The sequence below is a fragment of the Triturus cristatus genome, chromosome 4_1 (assembly GCF_964204655.1).
Source record: "Triturus cristatus chromosome 4_1, aTriCri1.1, whole genome shotgun sequence".
NCBI classification, from domain to species: domain Eukaryota; kingdom Metazoa; phylum Chordata; class Amphibia; order Caudata; family Salamandridae; genus Triturus; species Triturus cristatus.
In genome coordinates this window covers 39,815,940-39,840,487 of record NC_140585.1, presented here as the reverse complement: position 1 = coordinate 39,840,487, position 24,548 = coordinate 39,815,940, and the positions used below count along the sequence as shown (strand labels likewise).

General features: G+C 49.8%; 1 protein-coding gene across 2 annotated transcripts in view; it reads right to left on the bottom strand.

The window, feature by feature from the left end:
- The window catches only part of CNOT12 (CCR4-NOT transcription complex subunit 12), a 422,228-nt gene that overhangs the window by 247,453 nt on the left and 150,227 nt on the right, over positions 1-24,548 (bottom strand). For both annotated transcript variants that reach the window (XR_014981070.1, XM_085651437.1), the window contains exon 2: positions 17,894-18,020. Coding sequence is in view for 1 of the 2 variants with exons in the window: in XM_085651437.1 (XP_085507563.1) it covers positions 17,894-17,999 (106 nt within the window). In the remaining variant the exon portion in view is untranslated. The remainder of the gene's footprint in view (positions 1-17,893; positions 18,021-24,548) is intronic.

Genomic DNA, 24,548 nt, shown 5'->3' with positions numbered 1-24,548 from the left:
ATAATCAAAGGTGATTTACCCACCGCACTATTGTGGCCGTTTATGGTACCACTGAGACCCATTTATAAAATTCACGAGCCGCTGAGTTCCAAGATCTGACGTTCTTGCGCTGCGTATACATATCCGCACATATTAATGGGGTTGATTTACCATTTACACCTTACGTTGGTCTGAACTATACTTGTCGGATTTTTGACGATAAATGAACTTAAAATACAAAATATCACAGTTTTCGTTTGGTGTATTTTAACAATAGGCATTAAACATGGGAGATATCTTGTTGTCCTGACGAAGGTGGTCAAAAATCTAATTTACCACCGAAACACATAGACGCTTTAATTGAGCTAAATCTGAGGAATACAAGAATACAATAGATTCTCATCTTATGTACCTTTTTGGTTGATGTTTACAAATTAGAAAGACAAATGTATCAGTCTGGTGTGTTCCCCCTAGAATTTTAGTAACTTTTCTTTTTACTGTGTATGAAATTTGGTGCATCTTGCACATATGTGTTTTTAATATCGAAGTTTTTAATTGGATGTGTATATATTTTATATGCTGCTTGAAATAGTGTACATGAAGATATGGCATTAAAGGTAAATTATTAAGCTATTTTGTAATATTTGATTTGTGCAGTTTTGGAGTCAAACCGAAGCCCGTTTCAGACTAAGGAGATGAATGTCAGAGTGAACGGGTGATGAGATTTTGTTGTGACTAATTTAGTTCCCAAAGGGAGTTTTTCTGACTTTTTAGTCGTGTTCGGAGCCTGGTCCTATGGTCTGGGCCCCTCTTATAATTCCTCCTTATATTGGGGCTCTCGCAGGGACAGTTTGCGGGACCCCTCACATATGGAAGTGTGCCGAAGACTCTTGGGGTGCAGTGTCCTCACAGGCAGACCCTCACAGGTGCACTGTGTGCCAGTCACCCACAGGTGCAGGGCACTGAAGAACCCGTTCCCTACAGCATACTGTTTGTGCAGTTGCACCGACCCAGGAGAACCCACAGAAAGGGTTCAGTTTGTTAGGGTGATATTTCCAGGCACTTGTCCTTGGGACAAATGTTCCTTTTGCTACAACATGCCAGGACAGTTGTGTCAGACTGTCCAGGCCCTCAAACAAACCCCATCACAGGCCAGGAAGCAAGCGGGGGCTGCCAATAAACCCTCGGGGGGGGCTGCCAATAAACACTCGGGGGGGCTGCCAATAAACACTCGGGGGGGCTGCCAATAAACACTCGGGGGGGCTGCCAATAAACACTCGGGGGGCTGCCAATAAACACTCGGGGGGGGGCTGCCAATAAACCCTCGGGGGGGGGGCTGCCAATAAACCCTCGGGGGGGGGCTGCCAATAAACCCTCTGGGGGCTGCCAATAAACCCTTGGGGAGCGCCATTAACCCTCGGGGGGGGGGCTGCCAATAAACCCTCTGGGGGCTGCCAATAAACCCTTGGGGAGCGCCATTAACCCTTTGGGGAGCTGCCAATAAACCCTTGGGGAGCACCAATGAAACCCTTGGGGGGCTGCCAATAAACCCTCGAGGGGCTGCCAATAAACCGTCGAGGGGCTGCCAATAAACCCTCGGGGAGCTGCCAATAAACCCTTGAGTGGGCTGCCAATAAACCCTTGAGTGGGCTGCCAATAAACCCTTGGGGGGCTGCCAATAAACCCTTGGGGGGCTGCCAATAAACACTTGGGGGGGCTGCCAATAAACCCTCGGGGGGGCTGCCAATAAACCCTCGGGGGGGGCTGAATATAAACCCTTGGGGAGCTGCCAATAAACCCTTGGGGAGCACCAATAGACCCTTAGGGGGCTGACAATAGACCCTTGGGGGGCTGACAATAGACCCTTGGGGGGCTGACAATAGACCCTCGGAGGTCTGACAATAGACCCTCGGAGGTCTGACAATAGACCCTCGGGGGGCTGACAATAGACCCTCGGGGGGCTGACAACAAACCCTCGGGGGGCTGACAATAAACCCTCGGGGGGCTGACAATAAACCCTCGGGGGGCTGACAATAAACCCTCGGGGGGGTGACAATAGACCCTCGGGGGGTGACAATAGACCCTCGGGGGGCTGACAATAGACCCTCGGGGGGCTGACAATAGACCCTCGGGGGGCTGACAATAGACCCTCGGGGGGCTGACAATAAACCCTCGGGGGCTGACAATAGACCCTTGGGGGCTGACAATAGACCCTTGGGGGGCTGACAATAAACCCTTAGGGGGCTGACAATAAACCCTTAGGGGGCTGACAATAAACCCTGGGGGGGCTGACAATAAACCCTGGGGGGGCTGACAAACCCTGGGGGGGCTGACAATAAACCCTTGGGGGGCACCAATAAACCCTTGGGGGCGCCAATAAGCCCTTGGGGGCGCCAATAAACCCTTGGGGAGTGCAAACGAACCCTTGGGGGGCTGCCAATAAACCCTTGGGGGGCCGCCAATAAACCCTCGGGGGGGCTGCCAATAAACCCTTGGGGGGGCTGCAAATAAACCCTTGGGGAGTGCAAATGAACCCTTGGGGGGCTGCCAATAAACCCTTGGGGGGCCGCCAATAAACCCTGGGGGGCTGCCAATAAACCCTTGGGGGGCTGCCAATAAACCCTCGGGGGGGGCTGCCAATAAACCCTCGGGGGGGCTGCCAATAAACCCTCGGGGGGCTGCCAATAAACCCTCGAGGGGTTGCCAATAAACCCTCGGGGAGGTTGCCAATAAACCCTCGGGGGGGTTGCCAATAAATCCTCGGGGGGTTGCTAATAAACCCTTGGGGGGCTGCCAATAAACCCTTGCCAAGGGGGCCTGAAACTGGTTCCACTCGCATGCGTCTGTGCAGAGCTGCAGCTGTCACCAGGACCCCTCCCAAAGCATCACTGTGTCCAGGCATGTCAAGGAGAGATGTCCTTCACCACAGCCTTAAGGAGAGAGCATGCATGTAACTCACACAGAGGGAGCACGCATGGAGCTCACAGACAGCATCCATGGAGCTCACAGACAGCATGCACGCAGCTCGCACAGAGCACACATGGAGCTCACACAGAGCACACATGGAGCTCACAGACAGCATCCATGGAGCTCACACAGAGCGCACGCAGCTCACACAGAGCACGCATGGAGCTCGCACAGAGCACGCATGGAGCTCGCACGGAGCACGCATGGAGCTCGCACAGAGCACGCATGGAGCTCACACGGAGCGCGCATGGAGCTCACACGGAGCGCGCATGGAGCTCACACGGAGCTCACACGGAGCACGCATGGAGCTCACAGACAGCATCCATGGAGCTCACACAGAGCGCACGCAGCTCGCACAGAGCACGCATGCAGCTCGCACAGAGCACGCATGCAGCTCGCACAGAGCACGCATGCAGCTCACACGGAGCACGCATGGAGCTCACACGGAGCACGCATGGAGCTCACACGGAGCACGCATGGAGCTCACACGGAGCACGCATGGAGCTCACAGACAGCATTCACGCAGCTCGCACAGAGCACGCATGGAGCTCACAGACAGCATGCATATCGCAGGGAGCATCCATGCAGCTCGCAGAGACCATCCATGCAGCTCGCAGAGACCATCCATGCAGCTCGCAGACACCATCCATGCAGCTCGCAGACACCATCCATGCAGCTCGCAGAGACCATCCATGCAGCTCGCAGAGACCATCCATGCGGCTCGCAGAGACCATCCATGCAGCTCGCAGAGACCATCCATGCAGCTCGCAGACACCATCCATGCAGCTCGCAGAGACCATCCATGCAGCTCGCAGAGACCATCCATGCAGCTGGCACACAGCATCCATGCAGCTGGCACACAGCATCCACGCAGCTGGCACACAGCATCCACGCAGCTGGCACACAGCATCCACGCAGCTGGCACACAGCATCCACGCAGCTGGCACACAGCATCCACGCAGCTGGCACACAGCATCCATGCAGCTGGTACAGAGCATCCATGCAGCTCGCAGGGAGCATCCATACAGCTGGCAGAGAGCATCTATGCAGCTGGGAGGGAACATCCATGCAACTCGCAGAGAGCATCCATGCGGCTCGCACAGATCAGCAGGGAGGGAGCATCTATGCAACAGGGAGGGAGCATCTATGCAGCTGGGAGGGAGCATCCATGCAGCTGGAGGAAGCATCCATGCAGCTCGCACAGATCATCCATGCAGCTCGTAGAGAGCATCTATGCAGCTAGGAGGAAGCATCCATGCAGCTGGGGGGGAAGCATCCATGCAGCTCACACAGATCACGCATGCAACTTGAAGGGAACATCCATGCAGCTGGCAGGGAGCATCCATGCAGCTGGCAGGGAGCATCCATGCAGCTCGCACAGATCATCCATGCAGCTTGTAGAGAGCATCCATGCAGCTGGAAGGGAGCATCCATGCAGCTTGCACAGAGCATCCATGAGGCTGGCACTGAACATCCATGCAGCTTGCAGAGAGCAACCATGCAGCTGGGAGGAAGCATCCATGCAGCTCGTAGAGAGCATGCATGCAATTCACACAGAGCATGCCTGCAGCTTGAAGGGATCATTCATGCAGGGAGCATCCAAGCAGGGAGCATGCATGCAGCTCGTGCAGCTGGCAGTAAGCATGCTTGCAGGGAGCATACATGCAGCTGGCAGGGAGCATACACGCAGGGAGCAGAGAGCATACATACTGCTCTCAGAGGGCACACATATTGCTCGCAGAGAGCACACATACTGCTCACACAGAACATACATGCAGATGGCAGAGAGCACACATGCAGCTCACAGGGCTTGCATGCCACTGGAATGGCTCATGAGATGTGACGCCTCTCAAGGGGTCTGGCATCGGTCAGGAAGCCCCGGAGGTTGCTGGAGAGAGAGACTTTCTCCACACGTTGGTGGGGACTCCAGGGAGATGAAGGGTCTCCGCACCTGAGCCACTGACTCCTCCCCCTGCGTCAGCATGAATGTCCCAGCGCAGGCTCACAACAACTCACTCCTAGCTCTGTGCCTCGGCAGGAGGCCACAGTAAAGGGTTAACATCAGGAAAAGAAACACCACCAACAACGCCCCCCCCCCCCCGGGCAGTGACAACAATGGAGCTACTCACCTACAGCCACGGGGTGCCTTGTCCAGGGAGGTGATAGAAACACTGGTTTGCAGCCCGCCGTCGACACTGTGGAAGGACTAGGCTCTCAGCCATAAAGATAAAAGACGGACCAGTCTAGTAGACTCAAACCAAACACGCATTTCTTTTTGTGCCTGCCAAGTTCCCAGCTCCACCTGCGACTAGCAGCTAAAGTTCTGATTTGAAATGTGCTTTCTGGGAGTTGTAGTCCTGATTTTATAATGAGCTGAAGAAGGCTACACCTCCCAGAATAAAGAACAAATCTGGACTAAAGCAGCTAGTCAAGGACGGACTGAGTGTGCCAAGGGGTGGCTGCTGGTGAGAGACAGACCCCCACAAGGGAGCTGCAGAAACCCCCCCCCCCCCCCCCTTTACAGTTCAGGCAAGGCTCATCAAAGGGGGCGCTGTGGAGCAAGCCCACAGTGATGGATGTTCCGTCCCAAAGGGGGTTCGAGTTAGAGCTCCCCCTGAAGGGTAACCTGAGACCTCCACATACAGTACAGCCGGGGGCGTAGCATCGGGGGGTGTAACGCCCCCCCCCCCCCCTAGTTAAAGTATTTTGTGATAGATAGTTGGGTGCAGGCGCTTTCAGTCGGATATGGTGAGGTGTCCGCCAGATGTCAGCAGGAATGTTGCACACACGCAAAACGCCCACACCCTCTATCTCTCTCTCTCGCTGTTTGGAAAATGTTGGTTTGGAATAAATAGACACTTGGTACCGCTAGCAATTCATTCCTCCCCCTTCCACTGCGACTTAGGCCCCTCTCATGAACGCTGCTTGTCCTATGATGTATTATATACCATGCAGGCGCGCAACACCCATTGGACTCAAAGGGCTTCAGCACCCCCCCTCCCCCCGTCGTGTGTGGCAGCCCGGGATGAGACAGCTTCCCGGGCAGACACACAGCCGCACCCGAGCACTTCACACGTCTTTAAAAGACCATTTACTTGGTAAAGAGGCTTTGTTGTTTCACCCCTTCTTAGAGCCCCTGCAGCTCCACTCTGCAGATTGCTTTAAGATTCAGCCCCCTCAGCCCCCCCAGCCCCCCCCCCCCGAAATTTGGCTCTAGCTGCGCCTCTGATACCATGTTATGTCAGCATGATGGTTGGAAAATATGCCCCCCCTCCCTCTCCCAACCTTACTGACCAAGCCACGCCCCTGCGCACAGCACTTGTCCATTCTAAGTGGTCACTTTAACAAATCGCTGCATTTTGGGAGCTGAGCCGTGTTTCGCTTCAAGTGGCCAAAACTCCGGATAACTATTCTATGCAAAGCACATTCCAGGAATGGAGAAGCGGTGTCCTGGTGGCACGGAGCCGCCTGGTTACCTATGGTGAGGATTCATTAACACCATCCGAGGCTGATGGAAATGACTCCAGCTCACCAAGGATGCGATGATCCAGGCCGGTGGACTTCTCTCAGACGCCAATGTCAACAGGTAATTTAGTCCAATCGCTTTCATAGATGGAATCAAGACTACAACTACCACAATGCATTCGTTTGTAAGATGCAAGCCCAGGCCTGGAGTATTACAGAACTGGCACGGGGTGTCTGCCTTTGGTTTATGGTGAGACCTTTGCAAGGATCTCTGGGAAAGACCTCCTGGGTGCTGTGGGTGAGACCTCTCCCCGGGCCTGGGTGTCAGCTGACCCCAGGTCAGGAGGGAGACATTCAGCCCAGGAACTGAGCACCGGGAACTATTATGCATTTTTCTCCTTTGGGAATATGAGCCAACAAGTCCCACCATGCTGTTCGCTAAAAACCGAGGGCTGCCAAAGGGCATTGATATGACCTATGACCCCCTATAACCCTGTACAGCGCAGATCAGGCCTCTAGATACGTGTTACTACCTGCCCGTCACGAGCTGGGCTTTAAACAACCCAACACAGCTGGGATCTGTGCTCTCAGTTCACTTCACTCGAGCCTTATTGGACTCACGCCTACAAATCATGATTTGAAAAATAGTAATAAACAAAAAAAAGTGTGTGTTTGTGTGTTCGTATGTCTCTTTCCCCGGTATTTATGATGATAAAAGCTTATGGAATTAAATTTTAAGTCCTCATAATTAATGTTTGGAGCCAGGCCTTGGGTAGCAGCTCGGTGGTCTTACCTTGTCCCATGTAAGGTGTGGGTAGCTTGCCCTATACAGGCATCTTGTTAACGTGGCATTCTGGGACATGTAGTCCTACAGAAGCAGACCCCCCGAGCGGCCATGGACTGACGCCCCTCACCTCAGGAGAGTCGAGACTATCCCTGACATCTTTCAACGCGACTCTCCCCCGGGGGATGCGGGGCGGCCGGGGAGCCACACCGGGTACCACACTGTGAATGAGACCTCGCCTGGACGCTGCGGGTGAGACCTCACTCACTCCTGTGGAGGAGACGTCCCCAGCGCAGTGCAGGGGAGACCAACCAGGCCGGCTCAGGCCAGTGCCATAAAAAACACACTTTACTGGACGAGCCCAGGTCACTGCTCCCAGTGCTGCGCACTATTGAACACGTCTGTCGCATTCTGGGAGATGGAGCGGGGATCCCTTCAATCGAACCGAATTGATTAACATACCTGAAAACGATAATTTGTAAAAGGACAAGTCTGGACTGATATATTGAAAACACGGTTTGCTTTGGAACCCCGACGGTCGCTACCACATGACGAGGGGTAACGGGCGGGGCTGTAGCTTCAGTGGACCCAAGATAGGATTGAGATTCACCGTAAGTGAAATGTGCTGGACGGTGGATTCTTTTATTTCATTTATTATAATTGTCTGTGCACACCTCCTTTTGAAATGTAATTATTGAATGCTATTGAGCGCAGATCATTCACGATGTGTTTGTCACAATTGTACTAAGGTCTCTTTCACGAAAATGATAAAAACAAAAAAACACTGAGACTGCTCTCTTGAAAACAACCCCGCATTTGTGGAAGTGCCGCGGCTGAGGGTATTAGAACCCCAGCCCATGCGGGGCTGCAGACGAGACACAGGCCCCCCTCACCCAGGCGGTGCAGGTGAGCACCGCTGCAGGTGAGCACTCATAGGTGGTGCAGGTGTGCACCACCCAGGCTGTGCAGGTGAGCACCACCCAGGCGGTGCAGGTGAGCACCACCCAGGCTGTGCAGGTGAGCACCACCCAGGCGGCGCAGGTGAGCACCACCCAGGCTGTGCAGGTGAGCACCACCCAGGCGGTGCAGGTGAGCACCACCCAGGCGGTGCAGGTGAGCACCACCCAGGCTGTGCAGGTGAGCACCACCCAGGCTGTGCAGGTGAGCACAACCCAGGCGGTGCAGGTGAGCACAACCCAGGCTGTGCAGGTGAGCACAACCCAGGCTGTGCAGGTGAGCACAACCCAGGCTGTGCAGGTGAGCACCACCCAGGCTGTGCAGGTGAGCACCACCCAGGCTGTGCAGGTGTGCACCAACCAGGCTGTGCAGGTGAGCACCACCCAGGCTGTGCAGGTGAGCACCACCCAGGCTGTGCAGGTGTGCACCAACCAGGCTGTGCAGGTGAGCACCACCCAGGCTGTGCAGGGGAGCACCACCCAGGCTGTGCAGGTGAGCACCACCCAGGCTGTGCAGGTGAGCACCACCCAGGCTGTGCAGGTGAGCACCAACCAGGTGGTGCAGGTGAGCACCACCCAGGCTGTGCAGGTGAGCACCACCCAGGCTGTGCAGGTGAGCACCACCCAGGCGGTGCAGGTGTGCACCACCCAGGCTGTGCAGGTGAGCACCACCCAGGCTGTGCAGGTGAGCACCACCCAGGCTGTGCAGGTGAGCACCACCCAGGCTGTGCAGGTGTGCATCAACTAGGCAGTGCAGGTGAGCACCACTGCAGATGAGCACTCATAGGTGATGCAGGTGTGCACCACCCAGGCTGTGCAGGTGAGTACCACCCAGGCTGTGCAGGTGTGCACCAACCAGGCTGTGCAGGTGAGCACAACCCAGGCGGTGCAGGTGAGCACAACCCAGGCTGTGTAGGTGAGCACCACCCAGGCTGTGCAGGTGACACCCAGGCTGTGCAGGTGAGCACCACCCAGGCTGTGCAGGTGAGCACCACCCAGGCTGTGCAGGTGAGCACAACCCAGGCGGTGCAGGTGAGCACAACCCAGGCTGTGCAGGTGAGCACCACCCAGGCTGTGCAGGTGAGCACCACCCAGGCTGTGCAGGTGAGCACAACCCAGGCTGTGCAGGTGAGCACAACCCAGGCGGTGCAGGTGAGCACAACCCAGGCTGTGCAGGTGAGCACCAACCAGGCGGTGCAGGTGTGCACCAACCAGGCGGTGCAGGTGAGCACCACCCAGGCTGTGCAGGTGAGCACCAACCAGGCGGTGCAGGTGAGCACCAACCAGGCGGTGCAGGTGAGCACCAACCAGGCGGTGCAGGTATGCACCAACCAGGCAGTGCAGGTGAGCACAACCCAGGCTGTGCAGGTGAGCACCAACCAGGCGGTGCAGGTGAGCACCACTGCATCTGACCCATTGGCTGCTGGTTGGAAAGTCTGGTACCCAAGTTCAACGTGAATCTTTTATTGGTTTACGTGCTTTTCTTAATCTTCCCATCCAAAAGCCTGACCCAGCTGATGTCACAGGTTTGTAAAACAATCACGTATTTGCTGATTTGATGATCTGTCATTGCTCACACTCTTTGAGGGGTCAATCATTTGGCTGTATTTTAAGGTCCAGGGTCCACCCTCTGCAGTACGTTTTCAGGAGATTAACATTACACTGGATAGTTTTTAGGTCTCGCCTGACCCAGTGCTTGCGCCGGTCTGGCGAGACTTTAAGTAAGGGCTTCAAAAAATGATACCGCCGGCTACAGCTTGCAGTGCATGTGCGCGGGCGCGCGCTTGAGCAGAGGCGCCATATGGCATTCCTCCTGGCCATTAAGCGCATCGCTCGCCGTACGCTTGAGCATGATCATTTTCACTTTCGTGTCGCGCAACTGCCGCGTGCGCACCACTCCCTTTATACTCTCTCTTGTTTTTCCAGACACGATTTCCGCTTTTGTTTCTTGTTTCATTGTGCAAGTATTTCATTTAAAAGGCTGGAATTGGACTCATAACTTGCAACAGATGCCCTTGCTTGACCAGTTGTACGTGTTCAGACTCTTCTAGTCACCCGTCGTTCAACATGGAGATACTCCATAATATTTTAGCTTTTAAGGGACACTTCACCATCCAGGGTGCTCTGAGAGACTTTCAACCATACACTCTCACACGTCACTATATTTTCGTAACCAGTAAAGGAAGTCACCCGCGTTTAGCTAATTTTTTCTTTCAGCTAATTGTCTTGCGCCTGGCCGCATACAAAATAAAGAGCTATTACATTATAAAGCGCTTTGTATAAAACAACATTGTCACTTGCCTCTGAGTTATACGACTGCCATAAGAATAATATGAACATTTCGCTTTTCATTTTCCGGATGTGTATTAAGATAGATGCGCTATGCAGGAATAAAGGGCATATTCAGAAGTGAGACAACCGCATTTTTATTGAGAATCCCACAGTCACCACCGCTAATGGACATGTATATTTCTAGCCAGATCAAAGTACCGACTATGTGGAGTGTGACTTCTGTGAGGTTAGGGCGCCCTGTAAACAGAGCGCCTTCTCCGGGTTGCCAAGTCCTGCCACGTCTCTGTTCTGGAAAATGACTGCACCGAACCTGGAACCTGGGCAGCTTAGAGAGCTCCCTCCCCCCACCCTCCTCCCCCTTTAGAGGGCTCGTGCCTTCAGTGTGTGCGGGTACACATTAACAATGGTTGAAAGAGTGTATTTTAAACAATGAAAATGTTTAGCAGTATTATTAAGACTGAAGAATTATCTTAGGAGAGTCTTTTGGGATCTAAGTAGAATGTTTATAGGGATTTGTAACTTTTTTTTTATAAGAAAAAGCAGAATGTTGGTCTTTTGGCTACGTTCGTGGAATACAGATGACACAAACATGCATTGTTATTTGTTCTTTTGCGTTTCATATAACGCAAACTCGACCCCAAGGTATCAGAGCGCTTTACATGAGCACTAGTTACATGACAGACACATTCAGTTTTATGCACGGGGAGATTGAGTGATTTGCCCAGGATCACAGGATGTTTGAGCCTCAGTCAGAGTCAAACCCGGTGCCCCAGCATCAAAGTCGGAAGCTCAGACTTAGGGACAAATATTGACCTTTGGCCACATTAGGAATCGCACTCCTAGTAATTCTGTTTGTAAACATACGCTTGAGGCTTCCAGTGCGTGTCTCTATGGATGCCATTTGCCACGAAGTACCACTTCTACAGAAGCACTAACCCTTTTCACGTGTAGACCTGGAAATACAGACGTATCCTCTGGTGGTGTATGGCATGCTCATCCGTGAACACAGGCAGGTCTCAATGTCAGTGTTTTATTCATTTTATGAGACCGTAGACAATGGGATGCTGTCTGATTAAAAGTACATTCTATACTAAAAATGCGTATGGCTGAAAGAGCCGTATAGTAGAGATGCGGCCTTGTATGTTCATTGTTGAACCTTTAGTAGTATGGCGAACTATCACGTAGTACGAACAGCTATTAAAAATAAAACCTCACAAAATCCAGCTACTGTTTTGTTAGGGAAAAATAAGTGCGCAAGATAAAGTAATTTTTGGGGGAGATACATACTTTGTACATTTGAAGCACTGAGTAAGATCCGTCTTCATCTTTTCCACAAAATAACGAGCGCACTAGGGGTGGGGCGATGTGGTCTACTGAGTGTGTTTGAACGAGGGGACCTGTACAATTCTGTGCCGTACACGGTCAAACCCTGAGAAAAACCCACAAAGGCGGTTGCAGCTCAGACCTCCTCGTGAAATGGACGTCTGTAGTGCGCACCGAATCCATGCACAGAGCAGGGGCCGACCTCAGGTTTGTTCTGCTGTTGTTTTATTCTGCAAACACATCTCCTTTCATTAATAGGACACATCTTGAACTCTTCTACTCGACATTGTACTGTGTTGTACAACTAAGAGTAGGACAAAAAGAGAGCGTACGTTTGCCCCTCAGAACCACTCAGTTTTGCGCAGGTAGATTTCTCTCAGCAAGGTATCTTTCTTGGGTGTCACTTTACATTAAAACAAGATTGATTTATTTTGGCAGAAAAGCTGGTCGTGTTCTTGGCACAGTCTGCTTACATAAACAGAGCTCTGGATATCTTTAAGCATCTTATTTGCTAAAATATCCAGTTTTCAGGATACGTCAAATGCTAGCCAAAGGGGCGATTTACATTGCGTCAAACACTGGCCTCGGTTTTGTGAGTACAATTTTTCTCGTGAAGAAAAAAGACAAGGGTTGGCGTCCCGTAATAAATCTAAAACTTCTGAACTCGTTTCTTGTGTACAGACACTTCAAGATGGAAGGTATCCATCTTCTGAGGGACATCCTCCAAGAGAAAGATTGGCTCATAAAACTAGATCTCAAGGACGCATATTTTACAATCCCTATGGATGTGGAATATCAGAAATATCTGAGGTTTGTATGTAAGGGCGTGACCTACCAATTTCGTTGTCTTCCCTTCGGTCTTTCCTCGCCACCTTGGTGTTTCACCAAGATCCTGAGACCTGTTGTAACCTCCCTAAGAAGAAGAGGAGTCTGTTTGATAATCAACTTGGACGATATCTTACTGATGTCTCAAAGCCAGGAGGAACTACTAATCCACATGAAATGGACTGTGGACCTTCTAGAGAGTTTAGGATTCATCATCAACATAGAAAAATCTGTCATGACTCCTTTACAGAATCTGGAGTTCCTAGGTTTTCAAGTAAACACATCTTCAGCCCTGTTGCAACTCCATACAATTTTTTTTATCAAAGATAAAGAAGGAAGTTTCTTATGTCTTATCCAAAGACTTGGTGAGCTTGAGTGAACTAGTAAGAGTAGTAGGACTCTTATCCTCATCCATTCAAGTGATTTCACCAGGACCCCTTCACTACAGAGCCTTACAGAGACTAAAATCCTCGGGGCTGAAGACGGGTCTTGGGTATACAGACCACATTCCCCTGTCTCCAGAGTCTCGAGACGACCTCCTTTGGTGGCGGAACAACCTAGACAGTTGGAATGGCAAAGCGATATTTGGAAATACTCCAGATCACATCTTGGGATCCGACGCAAGCAATTTAGGCTGGGGTGCCAGATTAGGAATATTAGAAACAGGTGGGAGATGGTCCCAAGAGGAACTCACTTTACATATAAATTGTTTAGAGATGATGGCGAGCTTGAACGCCCTAATGAGTATCAAGTCTACTCTGAAAAACAGTGTAGTACTGATCAAGCTGGACAATTTTACAGCCGTTTCTTACATCAACCGTTTGGGAGGAGCAAGATCAATGATTCTGGCAAATCTAGCCAAGAAGATCTGGTATTTTTGCTGGAGTCAGAAAATAATTCTCAGAGCAGAATTAATTCCGGGCCCTCTAAACACAATGGTGGATTGGAATTCAAGATTCCTGAAAGACTCGAGCGATTGGAAACTAAATCCTTTAGTCTTCCAGAGATTTCAAGACCTATGGGGTCCATTCGATATAGATCTTTTCGTCAGCAAACTGACCTTCCAGATAGATCGATTTTACAGCTGGAGGACAGACCCCTTAGCAATTGCGGTGGATGCACTTATCCATCCTTGGAACATACTGAGTTGTAATGCCTTTCCTCCTTTCGCTCTGATCCAGAGAGTTCTGTTAAAAGTCCGAACGGAGCGTTGCCGCATTGTTCTAATTACTCCCTTTTGGAATTCCCAAATTTGATTCCCAGGTGTGATGGAATTGGCGATGGAGGTTCCTCGTCTTTTTCCAGGGAGTTTAGATCTACTTCAAGGTCTAGACGGAGAAATGCATCCTCTTCTTTTAGAAGGAAATATGAACTTTCTTGCCTGGAAGATTTCATGGGTTCTAGAAGATACTCAGGCCTTTCAGGAGAGGCTAAATGCCTATTGGATGAGTCATGGGCTCCGGGAATAAGGAGAAGATACACCGGTGCATGGAAAAAATGGTGTAGTTGGTGCCTGGAACGGGATATGGATCCTGTGGAAGCACCTGTAGTAGAAGTATCGAACTACTTAGCGGACCTTTTTAATTCAGGACTATGATATAGAACAATAAATTGTTACAGATCAGCAATTTCGGCAGGACATTGTTTGTTAAATGACTTTTCTATTGGTACCGATCCCTTAATTCGCATAGTGATGAAGGGTATAAGACTTAAACGTCCCCCTTAAATCCAAATATAATTCCTTATGGAACGTAAACCTTATTTTCGATATTTTTTCATCCTGGCCAGATAACTGTTTCCTCGCAAGGAAACAGTTATCCATTAAACTAGCTACATTACTTTGTCTTATATCTTTTAGAAGAGTGTCTGAAGTTAAAGCATTAGAGATATGCAACAGGATTTATTCCCCAAATGGTGTGTTGTTCGAAATATGGAAAAGGACCAAGACCATGTCTGAGAACATTGTCTACCCTTATTTCTTAGATTTTCCCAAACTATGTGTGGTTAATTGCATGAAGGTATATGAACAAAAAATGAGTATTTTTAGACCTAGTAATGAAAACCAATTACTAAGTTCTTTTGTCAAGCCCTATAAGGCAGTCTCTTCGGCTACAATTTCGAGATGGGTCAGAACAGTGATGTTTGAAGCCGGGATTGATTTATCCAAGTTCGGGGCACACTCTTCCCGGCTATGGCCAGTAAAGTATTTTGGGGTGGAGGATGCCTTTCAGAGATTCTTAAAGCAGCAGATTGGTCAAATGCTACAACTTTTGTTCAATTTTATCCTAAACCTGTAGAACATGTAAGTAATATTGCATTGAAAAGCTTTAATAATAATAATGTAGCCTCCGGTCTTGTAATGAAATGACGATTCTCCAATTATCATACAGAGAGAATCTTGATTTCATTAAAGACAATGGAGGCTGACATTATCCCTCCCACCGCTCCTTGGTGATGGTTTGTTAAGGAATGTTCTTATTATAAAATATTTATTCTTGTTATTAATGCCTTCTGTCTTTAATCCTTGGACTATTTGTCATAACCGGGAACAAGTATTACTTCACCACTTTTTTCTTTCACATTCGGCTTCTTTGTAAAGTTTCATAATACCGTTTAATATGGAAGCAGTTGAACCTACACTTACTTTACCCTCGCAGCTCTAAGAGGAAGATGATCTGTTACTTGTTATGCTGTCTGGAATGTTTTTATTTGTGATGTAATTGTTAACCCCTTTCCTGCGGAGGTAATTCCCCCATGGCGCGGAGGGGGCGCGGCGGCGCTGTGCTCGTGACGAGCTCAGCTCGTCATGAGTCACAGTGGAGCTGTGCTCATGATGAGCTGAGCTCGTCACGACCCCGCCCACTGATTAATTCTCCCGCACAGGCGGGGAATTAATCGCGCGTGGGCGGGCCGCGGCCGTTATGACGAGCTCAGCTCGTCATGAGCACAGCTCCACTGTGACTCATGACTAGCTGAGCTCGTCATGAGCATGCAACGGGTTAAAAGGGCTGCATGTCTTGTGCAGCAATAAAAGTTATTGCATAATGTCAGCCTCCGTTGTCTTTAATGAAATCAAGATTCTCTCTGTATGATAATTGGAGAATCGTCATACTACTTGTGCGTGCCTATAGAAGCGAGATAACCCAGTGGCGGACTATGCATACATGAAGAAGGCATATATACATCAGGATCCTACAGAGCTGTAAGGAGCGGAGTCACTGAACTGTGACCCAAGAGCCACCTGGAACCACGTGGAGCGTCTATGCTTAAAACACATCTTAAGTCTACCATCTAACACACGATCCGTTGGCTGCTGTACAGATCTCCGTCAAGAAGGATTTTGAGTATCTGTAAAATAAATTCTCAGTCTTGCTAACATTATTAGCAATAGGTAAGGAAGATCAATTTTCGGGTATAGACCAGTATCCAATTTGAATTTAGCTTGGAGCTAAATGCCTCATTCTTTAATGTAATAATTTGAAGCAGGGATTAAAACCAATGATGGGAAGCGTATCTGTTTTTCTGTAATAGATGCTACTGTTCTCTTGCATTGATGGAATGTCTGATGTTTCCAAGACTGCTGCAAGGGATCCTAAAACCTTTATTTTTTTTAAAGTACTTTGCTATGAACCTTATTGTAAAAATTTACTTTTTTAGATGCTGTGATTGGCCTTGGCTGACATTTAGGTGCCGATTCCTATCCGGTAAAAAGGCCCTACGAATCGTCGTACGGAGCGTTTTCTCCGTACGACTCGTACCCGGTAAACTGTCCGTACAACCTAGGAAGTACGATTTGTACAGAAAGCCTATTTCGAATCGTACAAAAGACCATACGGGTAAAAAAAACCTACGAATCAGATCCGGAACAGCCTGTACGCGACGTCCGTACGTATGTAATCAGCGTTTTACGGCCCAGCAAGTACGATCTGTCCCTACGGCACTCCGTACGGCTCTTTTTTTACGGGAGCCAAAAACAGCCGAAAAAGCTGAGTCCCCAGGGGTACGAGTCGTACAGGCCCCCCCACCACCCCCCGTATGTACGCACCATACCCCCACCCCCGTATGTACGCACTGTACCCTCAGCGCGTACGCGGTTAAGAGTAGTATATAGTAGTGTTTTAGGGTTAGGGCTTAGGGTTAGGTGTCGTATATGATAGTGTTTTAGGCTTTAGGGTTAGGGCTTAAGGTTAATGTTAGTGTATGGTACTGTTTTGCCTTAACTGTTTACGCCTCAGGGTTGAGGGAAGAGTAAGGGTTGTTGTACTATGTTTGGGGGGGCCGTTAGGGAGAATTTTGCGGTGTGATAGAATGCGTGGTCTTTGTGTGCGTTGTAAATGTCTTTTGCATGCGTGTGAAGGCGGAGTGCGATGTAATGGTTTGCGTGGTGAATGCATGCGATGTAACGGTGCGTGCGATGTGAGGAATGCGATGTAGTGGTGTGCGTTGTGTTTGTTTGCGTTGAATCGTCATACATCCAAGGATGGCTGGGTCATCAACGTGCAGCAGTCAGACCTGGAGTCTGGGATCCCTCTCGCTGTATCGGGAAGTCATGGATTTAAGAGGTTGCCCAGATCTAGGCTGAAACTGCAGCCACAAATACACCTCAAAGTTCACTTAAAGGACCCATATTCCAGCATCCCGGCTCTGCCAGTCAGGACCTCACCCTGCCCATGCCTCATGGAGAGATAGGTGTACCCCAGCCTTCCCACGGGGGTGCCTCATCTGGCTCAGCTCTAAGAGAGACCTTTAGCTGGCGATCCAAACACCATTGGTCAACCGCCTTATAAATGTCAGGATGGTCTGTTGTTCACTCTTTGGGTGGGAAACCTGTTTACTCCTTTGTGAAATATGATGTTCAAGGAGAATCTTTAGTGTTATTTCATTCTGAAAAGTTTCAAAAAGTTTGCTTCTTTTACAGTGTACATGGATTCTTCAAGGGCATTACCAAGGTCACACAACTGGTGAAGTGATGATGCGAGACCAGACCGACTGTATGGGGCGACTGTTCCCACACACCTAAAACCATCATGAAAGGACACACCGGCTGCAGGGAACATCACTTCGCAGCATTCTCCTGTAGGAGCCAGAGAGTGTCTGCGTGGGTCCTGGTGTCGCAGCGTCTGGGTCCCTACGTTTTTCCCCTCAGTGAATGACAAATCCCTCACATGACATTGGCGTTGTGGTGACCCCAGTGAGAACCCTTCGATACATGAATAATGCGAGTGTTTGTAAGGTCCTCTCCTTACCACCACAGAGTGCTGCCCCTGTCCACCCTCTCACATCCCTAGTGCCGGACACTCACCTGTCTCTTCGGAGTCCATCTGCTCGGTGGACCCAGGGTTCCCGTCCCGTGTCTGGTCAGTGGGTATCCGGCGTGGGGCTGGAAGAGGCTTCGCCAGTGATGTCATCGTGACGTCAGACTGCTTTTACTACAACATAATGAGAAATGGAGAAGGTGAGGAGAGACAGTCAGTTCAAGATGCCTTCAAGATTTCTGGGACCCTGATTACTGCAAACCTTTGAAGCAACGACCAACAATCCATGGACATGATGCGGATGGACTTACGGTAAGTGGATAAGGGTGACAAACCTCAGCAGCATGTGAAAACACAGAGCGGGAATATATAAACATAGACAACCAAACATAGACCACCGCAACCCTGGTGTTACACAAATATTATGAAAGAAAAATGTAATAATTTAATACCATCGACAACATCCTCCAAGATATACCAAAAGTAGGGTAAACTACCCAGTACTAAAAGGTGCGTGAGGTGATTTTGCTGGATTTGGGAATTAAATCCAGGCCGAAATTTAATTATGATGATGATTGTGCGCGTCCAGATGTTAGAAATCCAGATTTCCATGTCTGTGTTTTAAGGGGAGGGGTTCTTTCTTGCAGTCTGTTTTTACATGAAAACATAGATCTGCTGGGCTAGGAGCAGCGCTTAATTTGATCCGGTGGTTCAGGTGCTAATTACCGGCAGATAAATGTCACCACCGGCACTTACGACAGTCTGCCACATGGTAGTGCTGTTTGACTAATTTAGAGATCAGCACAACTACAGTTGTTGATTAATTCACAATACATTAGAAATGACCAGTACCTGCCGCCCAAGCCGTTCTTCTAGCTTTGGGGCCTGGAATAGAGTGAATTGTCCCACTTGTAGGGTGTGATGGACGTAGTTGTGTTGGTCCTGTCATTGACAGCGCTGGCGTGGGCAATGGGTGGTGCAAGCTGCAGTGGCATCCTCACGAGGGCCCCGGCACTTGTTATATTACAAATTAAGCACTGGTAGGAGTTTCAAGAGTTGGCGATCACTGGTGGAGACCAACACGCCATGACGGGCTGGCACGTGTGTACGTCACACAACAATGGCGGCAGGGGCCTACGTCACCTGGCAGCGCATAGCTACACCTTCAACACATGGCTCTAGGGATGTGGCATCCGAGGCCCTTCCTCGCGACCCCTCTTTGTGTCTCTGGGAGTCGGACCATCTCCCCCAAGAGGCCTTTCCCTTCTCAGGGCTCTGGGCTTGAAGAGATTCCCTGAATGGACCAACTCGGGTATTCTGTGAAAAGAGTCTCTGTAACAGGAAATTAATTAATTCACTAGAGTTTATTAGATCCCTGTTTTTTATAAGTATCAAACATTCCATGTTAATAAAAACCAAACAATCATGTGCTTTTATATTGTATAATTAATGAAGAACGAACTCGAGAAATACACAACAGCCCCTTAAAAGCGGTCCCCACTGCAGGAGACCCAGGGAAGACACCTCGTGCAAATAAAAATGTAAAGGTAACAGGCATGGAGGGCGCCCAATTCCCCAATAACAGAGGTCAAAGGGGGGATTTCCTTAGAATTGCAAACGGGGGAAAGTTAATGTAGAATGAGGAAGAATGTCAGCTTCGTCGAGACACACACATGCACACACACGCGCTCTCACACACACTCATACACTCACATACACACGTTCACACACACTCATTCATTCACACACTCATACACACATGCTCTCACACACACATTCTCACACACACTCATACACTCACACACAAACATAAACACGCTCACACCCACCCACCCACACTCATATTCACACACATACACACGTTCACACGTTCACTCAAACATACACACACACACTCCAATACACACGCTTAGACACATGCTCACATATATCCACATATACATATACACACACACACTCACACACACACACACGCGCGCGCACACTCCCTCTGACACAGACAATGGTTTGGCGGGTTTGTTTTAATACCAGCCCCAGCCTGGGGTCCAGGAGAAAGCGGAGCGCGGGATCAGATGTAACACACCTGATTCGCTGGGTGAAGGCATCTGTGCATTAAACCTCTTGGGGCTTTTTACTCCACAGAAGGCTGGCCCTCCTCCAAAGAGTGGTGACTGTCAGGTTTCTGGATTTCTGACCTACGCCGGAGTGACCACCTTCCATTGCTGATTCACCAGCGGTGTAGATCTTACAAGCAGTTCATGTGCCTTGGAGTGGTGTTCTACGCCAGGCTCCAGCGCCCTGCACACATCCCAGTAAGGCTGAAACCAGTTACCAGTGTATCCTGCTCAACAGGAAGTGTGTACAAAGTTTACAGCAGCACCTGCAAACGTACGATCTTTAGTAGGGTTCACCCGCTGTTAGGAGGATGTCATACCTCAAAATACTACACGCAGCTGTTCTCCTTCGACCTTCGACAGCGCGTGGCTTTACTAGCAAAACAGACCAAAGCCTCCTGTTCCACTGAGGGGGCGAATTCCAAACCAGATTAGGGGCAAAAACACATCCCCTACACCACTTTCCAATCCAGGCTCACTATGTCCACTTCCGGTCATTCCCACAGGGAGCACCCCTCCTTCTCCTGTGGGACCCCTCTGCAGGAGAGTTTCTCTGACCCAGAATTACTGGTCGGTTACCTTTCCTTGAAACCCGCTGTTTGGTTAACACGGTCTTCAAGATTCCCCTCTCCCATAATCTCTCCACCATTTGCTCCCCTCCGTAGAGGGCCGTCATGGACCCGGAAGTGGTAATGCCAAGGCCTATCATCACAGCATCTGTGTCAAGGGAATGTGGCACACTGAGGGCGGTAGGACTTGGCTGTGGTGGGTTGAAGTCGATGGCCGGGGGGTTTGGTCAATACGATGGTTTTTGTTGGGCAGACATCTATGGTCGGCCTCTGTGTATGGCTAGTGTCTACTACACATGGCTGTGTGGGGCTGATGGTCAATAGCCGTGGAGGATACAAAACATGGCGGCTGAGTGATACAAGACACGGCTAAGGAGGCCTCACGTTAACAACTCACAGCTATGAAGACAGAGGTCCCCAAAGTGATGCTTGAGTCTAAATCCCATAAATGGAAGACCATGAGGGGCTGGAGTCTATACCATATGGAGATGAAAGGCGAAGTTTGTCAACGTATGGACGAGGTCTACAGCGCACGGCTACGAAGGGCTGAAGTCTGCGATCCATGACGGTGGAGGGCCGTGGTCTAGAAGACATGGCGAAGGATGGTTGAGATGTTCAGCCCCTGGTAACGGCGGACTGAGGTCTGGAGAATATTTCAGTGGGGCACTGAGCTCCTTCAAACCTGGCTGGATCTCCACCATATGACTTTTGGGGGTCTTTGCCGTTCACTTCTTGGATGCCACATGATTCATCGATGTTGTACTAAATTATGTCTAAATTCCTGGCCCGTTCGGGTACCAGTTGTGAGTGAGTTAGAGTCAGATGTGTATAAGGAAGAGGGAGACATTCTTTGTGTTCATTTTAGTAACTGTCCTTTCTTGCAGGCCGTGTCATCGTTCTCTCCTTCTTGCCACTTTAACGCCAAACCAAGGGTTCGGAAAGGTTGAGGTCTATAAGACTTGACTATGGTGAGCTGCGCTCTACGGCACGGGCCTCTGGAGAGCTGAGACATGGACTATACATTTGTAAGAGGATCGGAATCCACAGGACATGGCCGGGCTCCGCTGGTCTGTGCAACTCTTGCTTAAGACGGCGTGAACACCTTCTGTCCATGCTGACGCCAGGACAGTGATCGACACCTCGTACCTCTATCAGGGCTTAAGACGGCGTGAACACCTTCTGTCCATGCTGACGCCAGGACAGTGATCGACAGCTCGTACCTCTATCAGGGCTTAAGACGGCGTGAACACCTTCTGTCCATGCTGACGCCAGGACAGTGATCGACAGCTCGTACCTCTATCAGGTCAATGCTCAGTGGCACAGACTTGCCGCAGAGCTGGGATCCGTAGCCCATTGACATCTGTACCATGAGGGCTCGCTCATGGCTACCAAGCTCCTCGTTTGAAGGTTCTAGGTCACAAACGCTCAGGACTCCCACTTGGCCAGAGAGCAGTGCATGTGTTCTCGCTCTCCAACGGATACCTCCTGCACTTCTGCTTCTCGCTAGCTTCTCGGCAGAGAAAGGTCCACGCTATTTCTGACTGAGATTGGTCGCAAAATATCTTTCGTGAATAGTAAAGACTGTTTCTTCAACCCATGCACAAGGGTTGGTGTCACACAGACCGGCTGAAGACCTGTCGCATCTGGGCTCTGAGTGGTACAAAGGGTTGAGCGTAGCACAGTTCCAGGTATTTTGTCGCAATTCTTTAGTATGCACGCAAGATATTGGTGGCCATCGTAAGTATGCATAGAAGAAAAGTGTGCACCGTCTTTTGTCACAGGTTTGTCGAAAGCACATAACAAAAATAATATTGAAGGATACCTTAGTCTACAGAATGAGGTCTGCAGAAGACCGTGAGATAGTCATACTCAGCTTTCAGGTCTATGGAACCTTCTTGTGCACCGTGGAACCCCCCAGTGTGTGGATTCTTCAAGAGTCCTGTCTCTATCATACACTCTACCCGATGAACAGGAGCTCGGCTCTCAAACACTCTCACGTCTGAATCCATATTGATGAACGTGTTTCGATAGAGCAGGTATCTGCTCTGGTCACTACACTGGCCAATAGTGAGTTCTTAGGACCATATACATAAAATGCCCGCAAGAGCAAGATCTCTAGGGCCGGACTGTTCCCTTTTAAGAAGGAGTCGCGTCTGTTCTATGCTCCATTGTAGAACCTAGATAATGACTCATGATCGTAGCCAGCCCATTATGGAATTATTCAAAATGTTTTGAATTCCATGTAGAAGTATTTATTCCAGCTTTCTACATCTATAAATGTACACACGACTTGTTCCAGTATGTTTTGGGCGGTAGGTACAGTTCAGCGTGGGATCTGCGGGTCCTCCATATGTCAAGAGCTGCACGTAAGGAGGGATGGATGGGCGAATGGGTAACACTTCTTTAGGAGCAGACAGTGGACTGAGGTTTTAATGAAGGACTTGGGGGTGGCTACGCACTCTCCTGAATCCCAAAAAGGGATTAAGCTGTGATGTGCAAACCATGGTGCTTGACTAACCTTCTGGGGAGAAGCACAGCAGTTTAGCATCCACAAAAGGAGGTTCACGGTACGATCGATAATGTCACACGGGGTACTAATACGGGATCCGTGTACCAATGGAAGGTGACATGCAAGCAGGGATCCTGGTGCAGGTGGGGCCAGTTTTAGCTCCACCATGCTCAGTGAACCATAATTGGTTGAAACGTCTAATGATCCAAGAGAACAATGTTTTAGACAAGATGGCCGCCACCACTAAGTCTTTAATGATGCAGAACAACGTTTCAGACAAGATGGCCACCGTCTCCCGCTCTAGTAATGCGGGACAACTATGTTTCTGACAAAAAGGCTGCCTTTACCCAGCATCTAAGGGTCAACAAACTTGCAGACAGAGGGATTCCCTCATCAAAATGGTTGTACCACCAAGATTTCTGTATTTGTTCAGCAACATACTGATACAACAACCCCAATTTTATTTTAAAACATTGCGATCGCTGCTCATTCGGCTGATCTGGGGGGGTAAGCAGACCCGAGTGAGCTGGGAAACCCTCACATTAGACTATAACGGGGTGGTTTGGGTGTACCCGACATGTACCTCTATTATCTTTGTGCTCAGGCACAGTACGCACACTATTGGTACGATAATCATGCTTTCATCCCACATGTTGCGTTTGAGGACGGCGATGTGCACCCCATCGCACTGCGATCAATATTGTCACACTTTCATAGGGGAACTCCTAAAAATGAAATGAACACGCTAGACACCACGATAGCAGCTTGGCAGGCGCTAGGCCGCATGGCAGCGAAACTACCAATATATGCCCCCCTATTGCCAATTGCACATCATGCTGACTTATCAGTGACAGGGGAAGCTATGCGCACACTGATGCTAGCCGGGATAGACAAAATGCAGGATGTATACCCTAACGGCGTCTTCCCCATGGAGGGCGACTTAAACTATGTACAGCTTAGGACCCCGCTTTTTGTCTTTATCATTCATAGATTGAAAAAGGCAGTGCAGGCACACTACAGCACATTTCGCGCCGAGCCACAGGCGCTGCAGACCATCCAGACGCTGCTGGTCAGTCCAACGAGGCACAAACTGGTCACCAAGTTATATCGCATAGCCATAGACGCAAAACCCATGGTCCACAATAAGACCATGGAGCAGTGGAACGCCAGAACTGATCCACAGCTCACACAGAAGCAATGGGAGTTCTGCTGTCGGCTTACCTCCGCGCTCACGTCAAACGGAAATTTGCGCATAATCCACTTCAAATATCTCAACCAGGTATATCACACACTGCACAAACTGTTCAAATATGGTCTCAGGGACAGCGATGCATGTAACCGATGTGGGACACTGGGAGCAGACTTCTGGCACTTGGCCTGGGAGTGCAGACGGGTGGCTGAGTTTTGGGCAGAGGTGACACGTAGACTGCAACTCATGACCAACATTGAAATACAGTGCGCTCCACAAATATGTTTATTGAGTTTCACACCGTTCCTGAAGGGTGGCGCA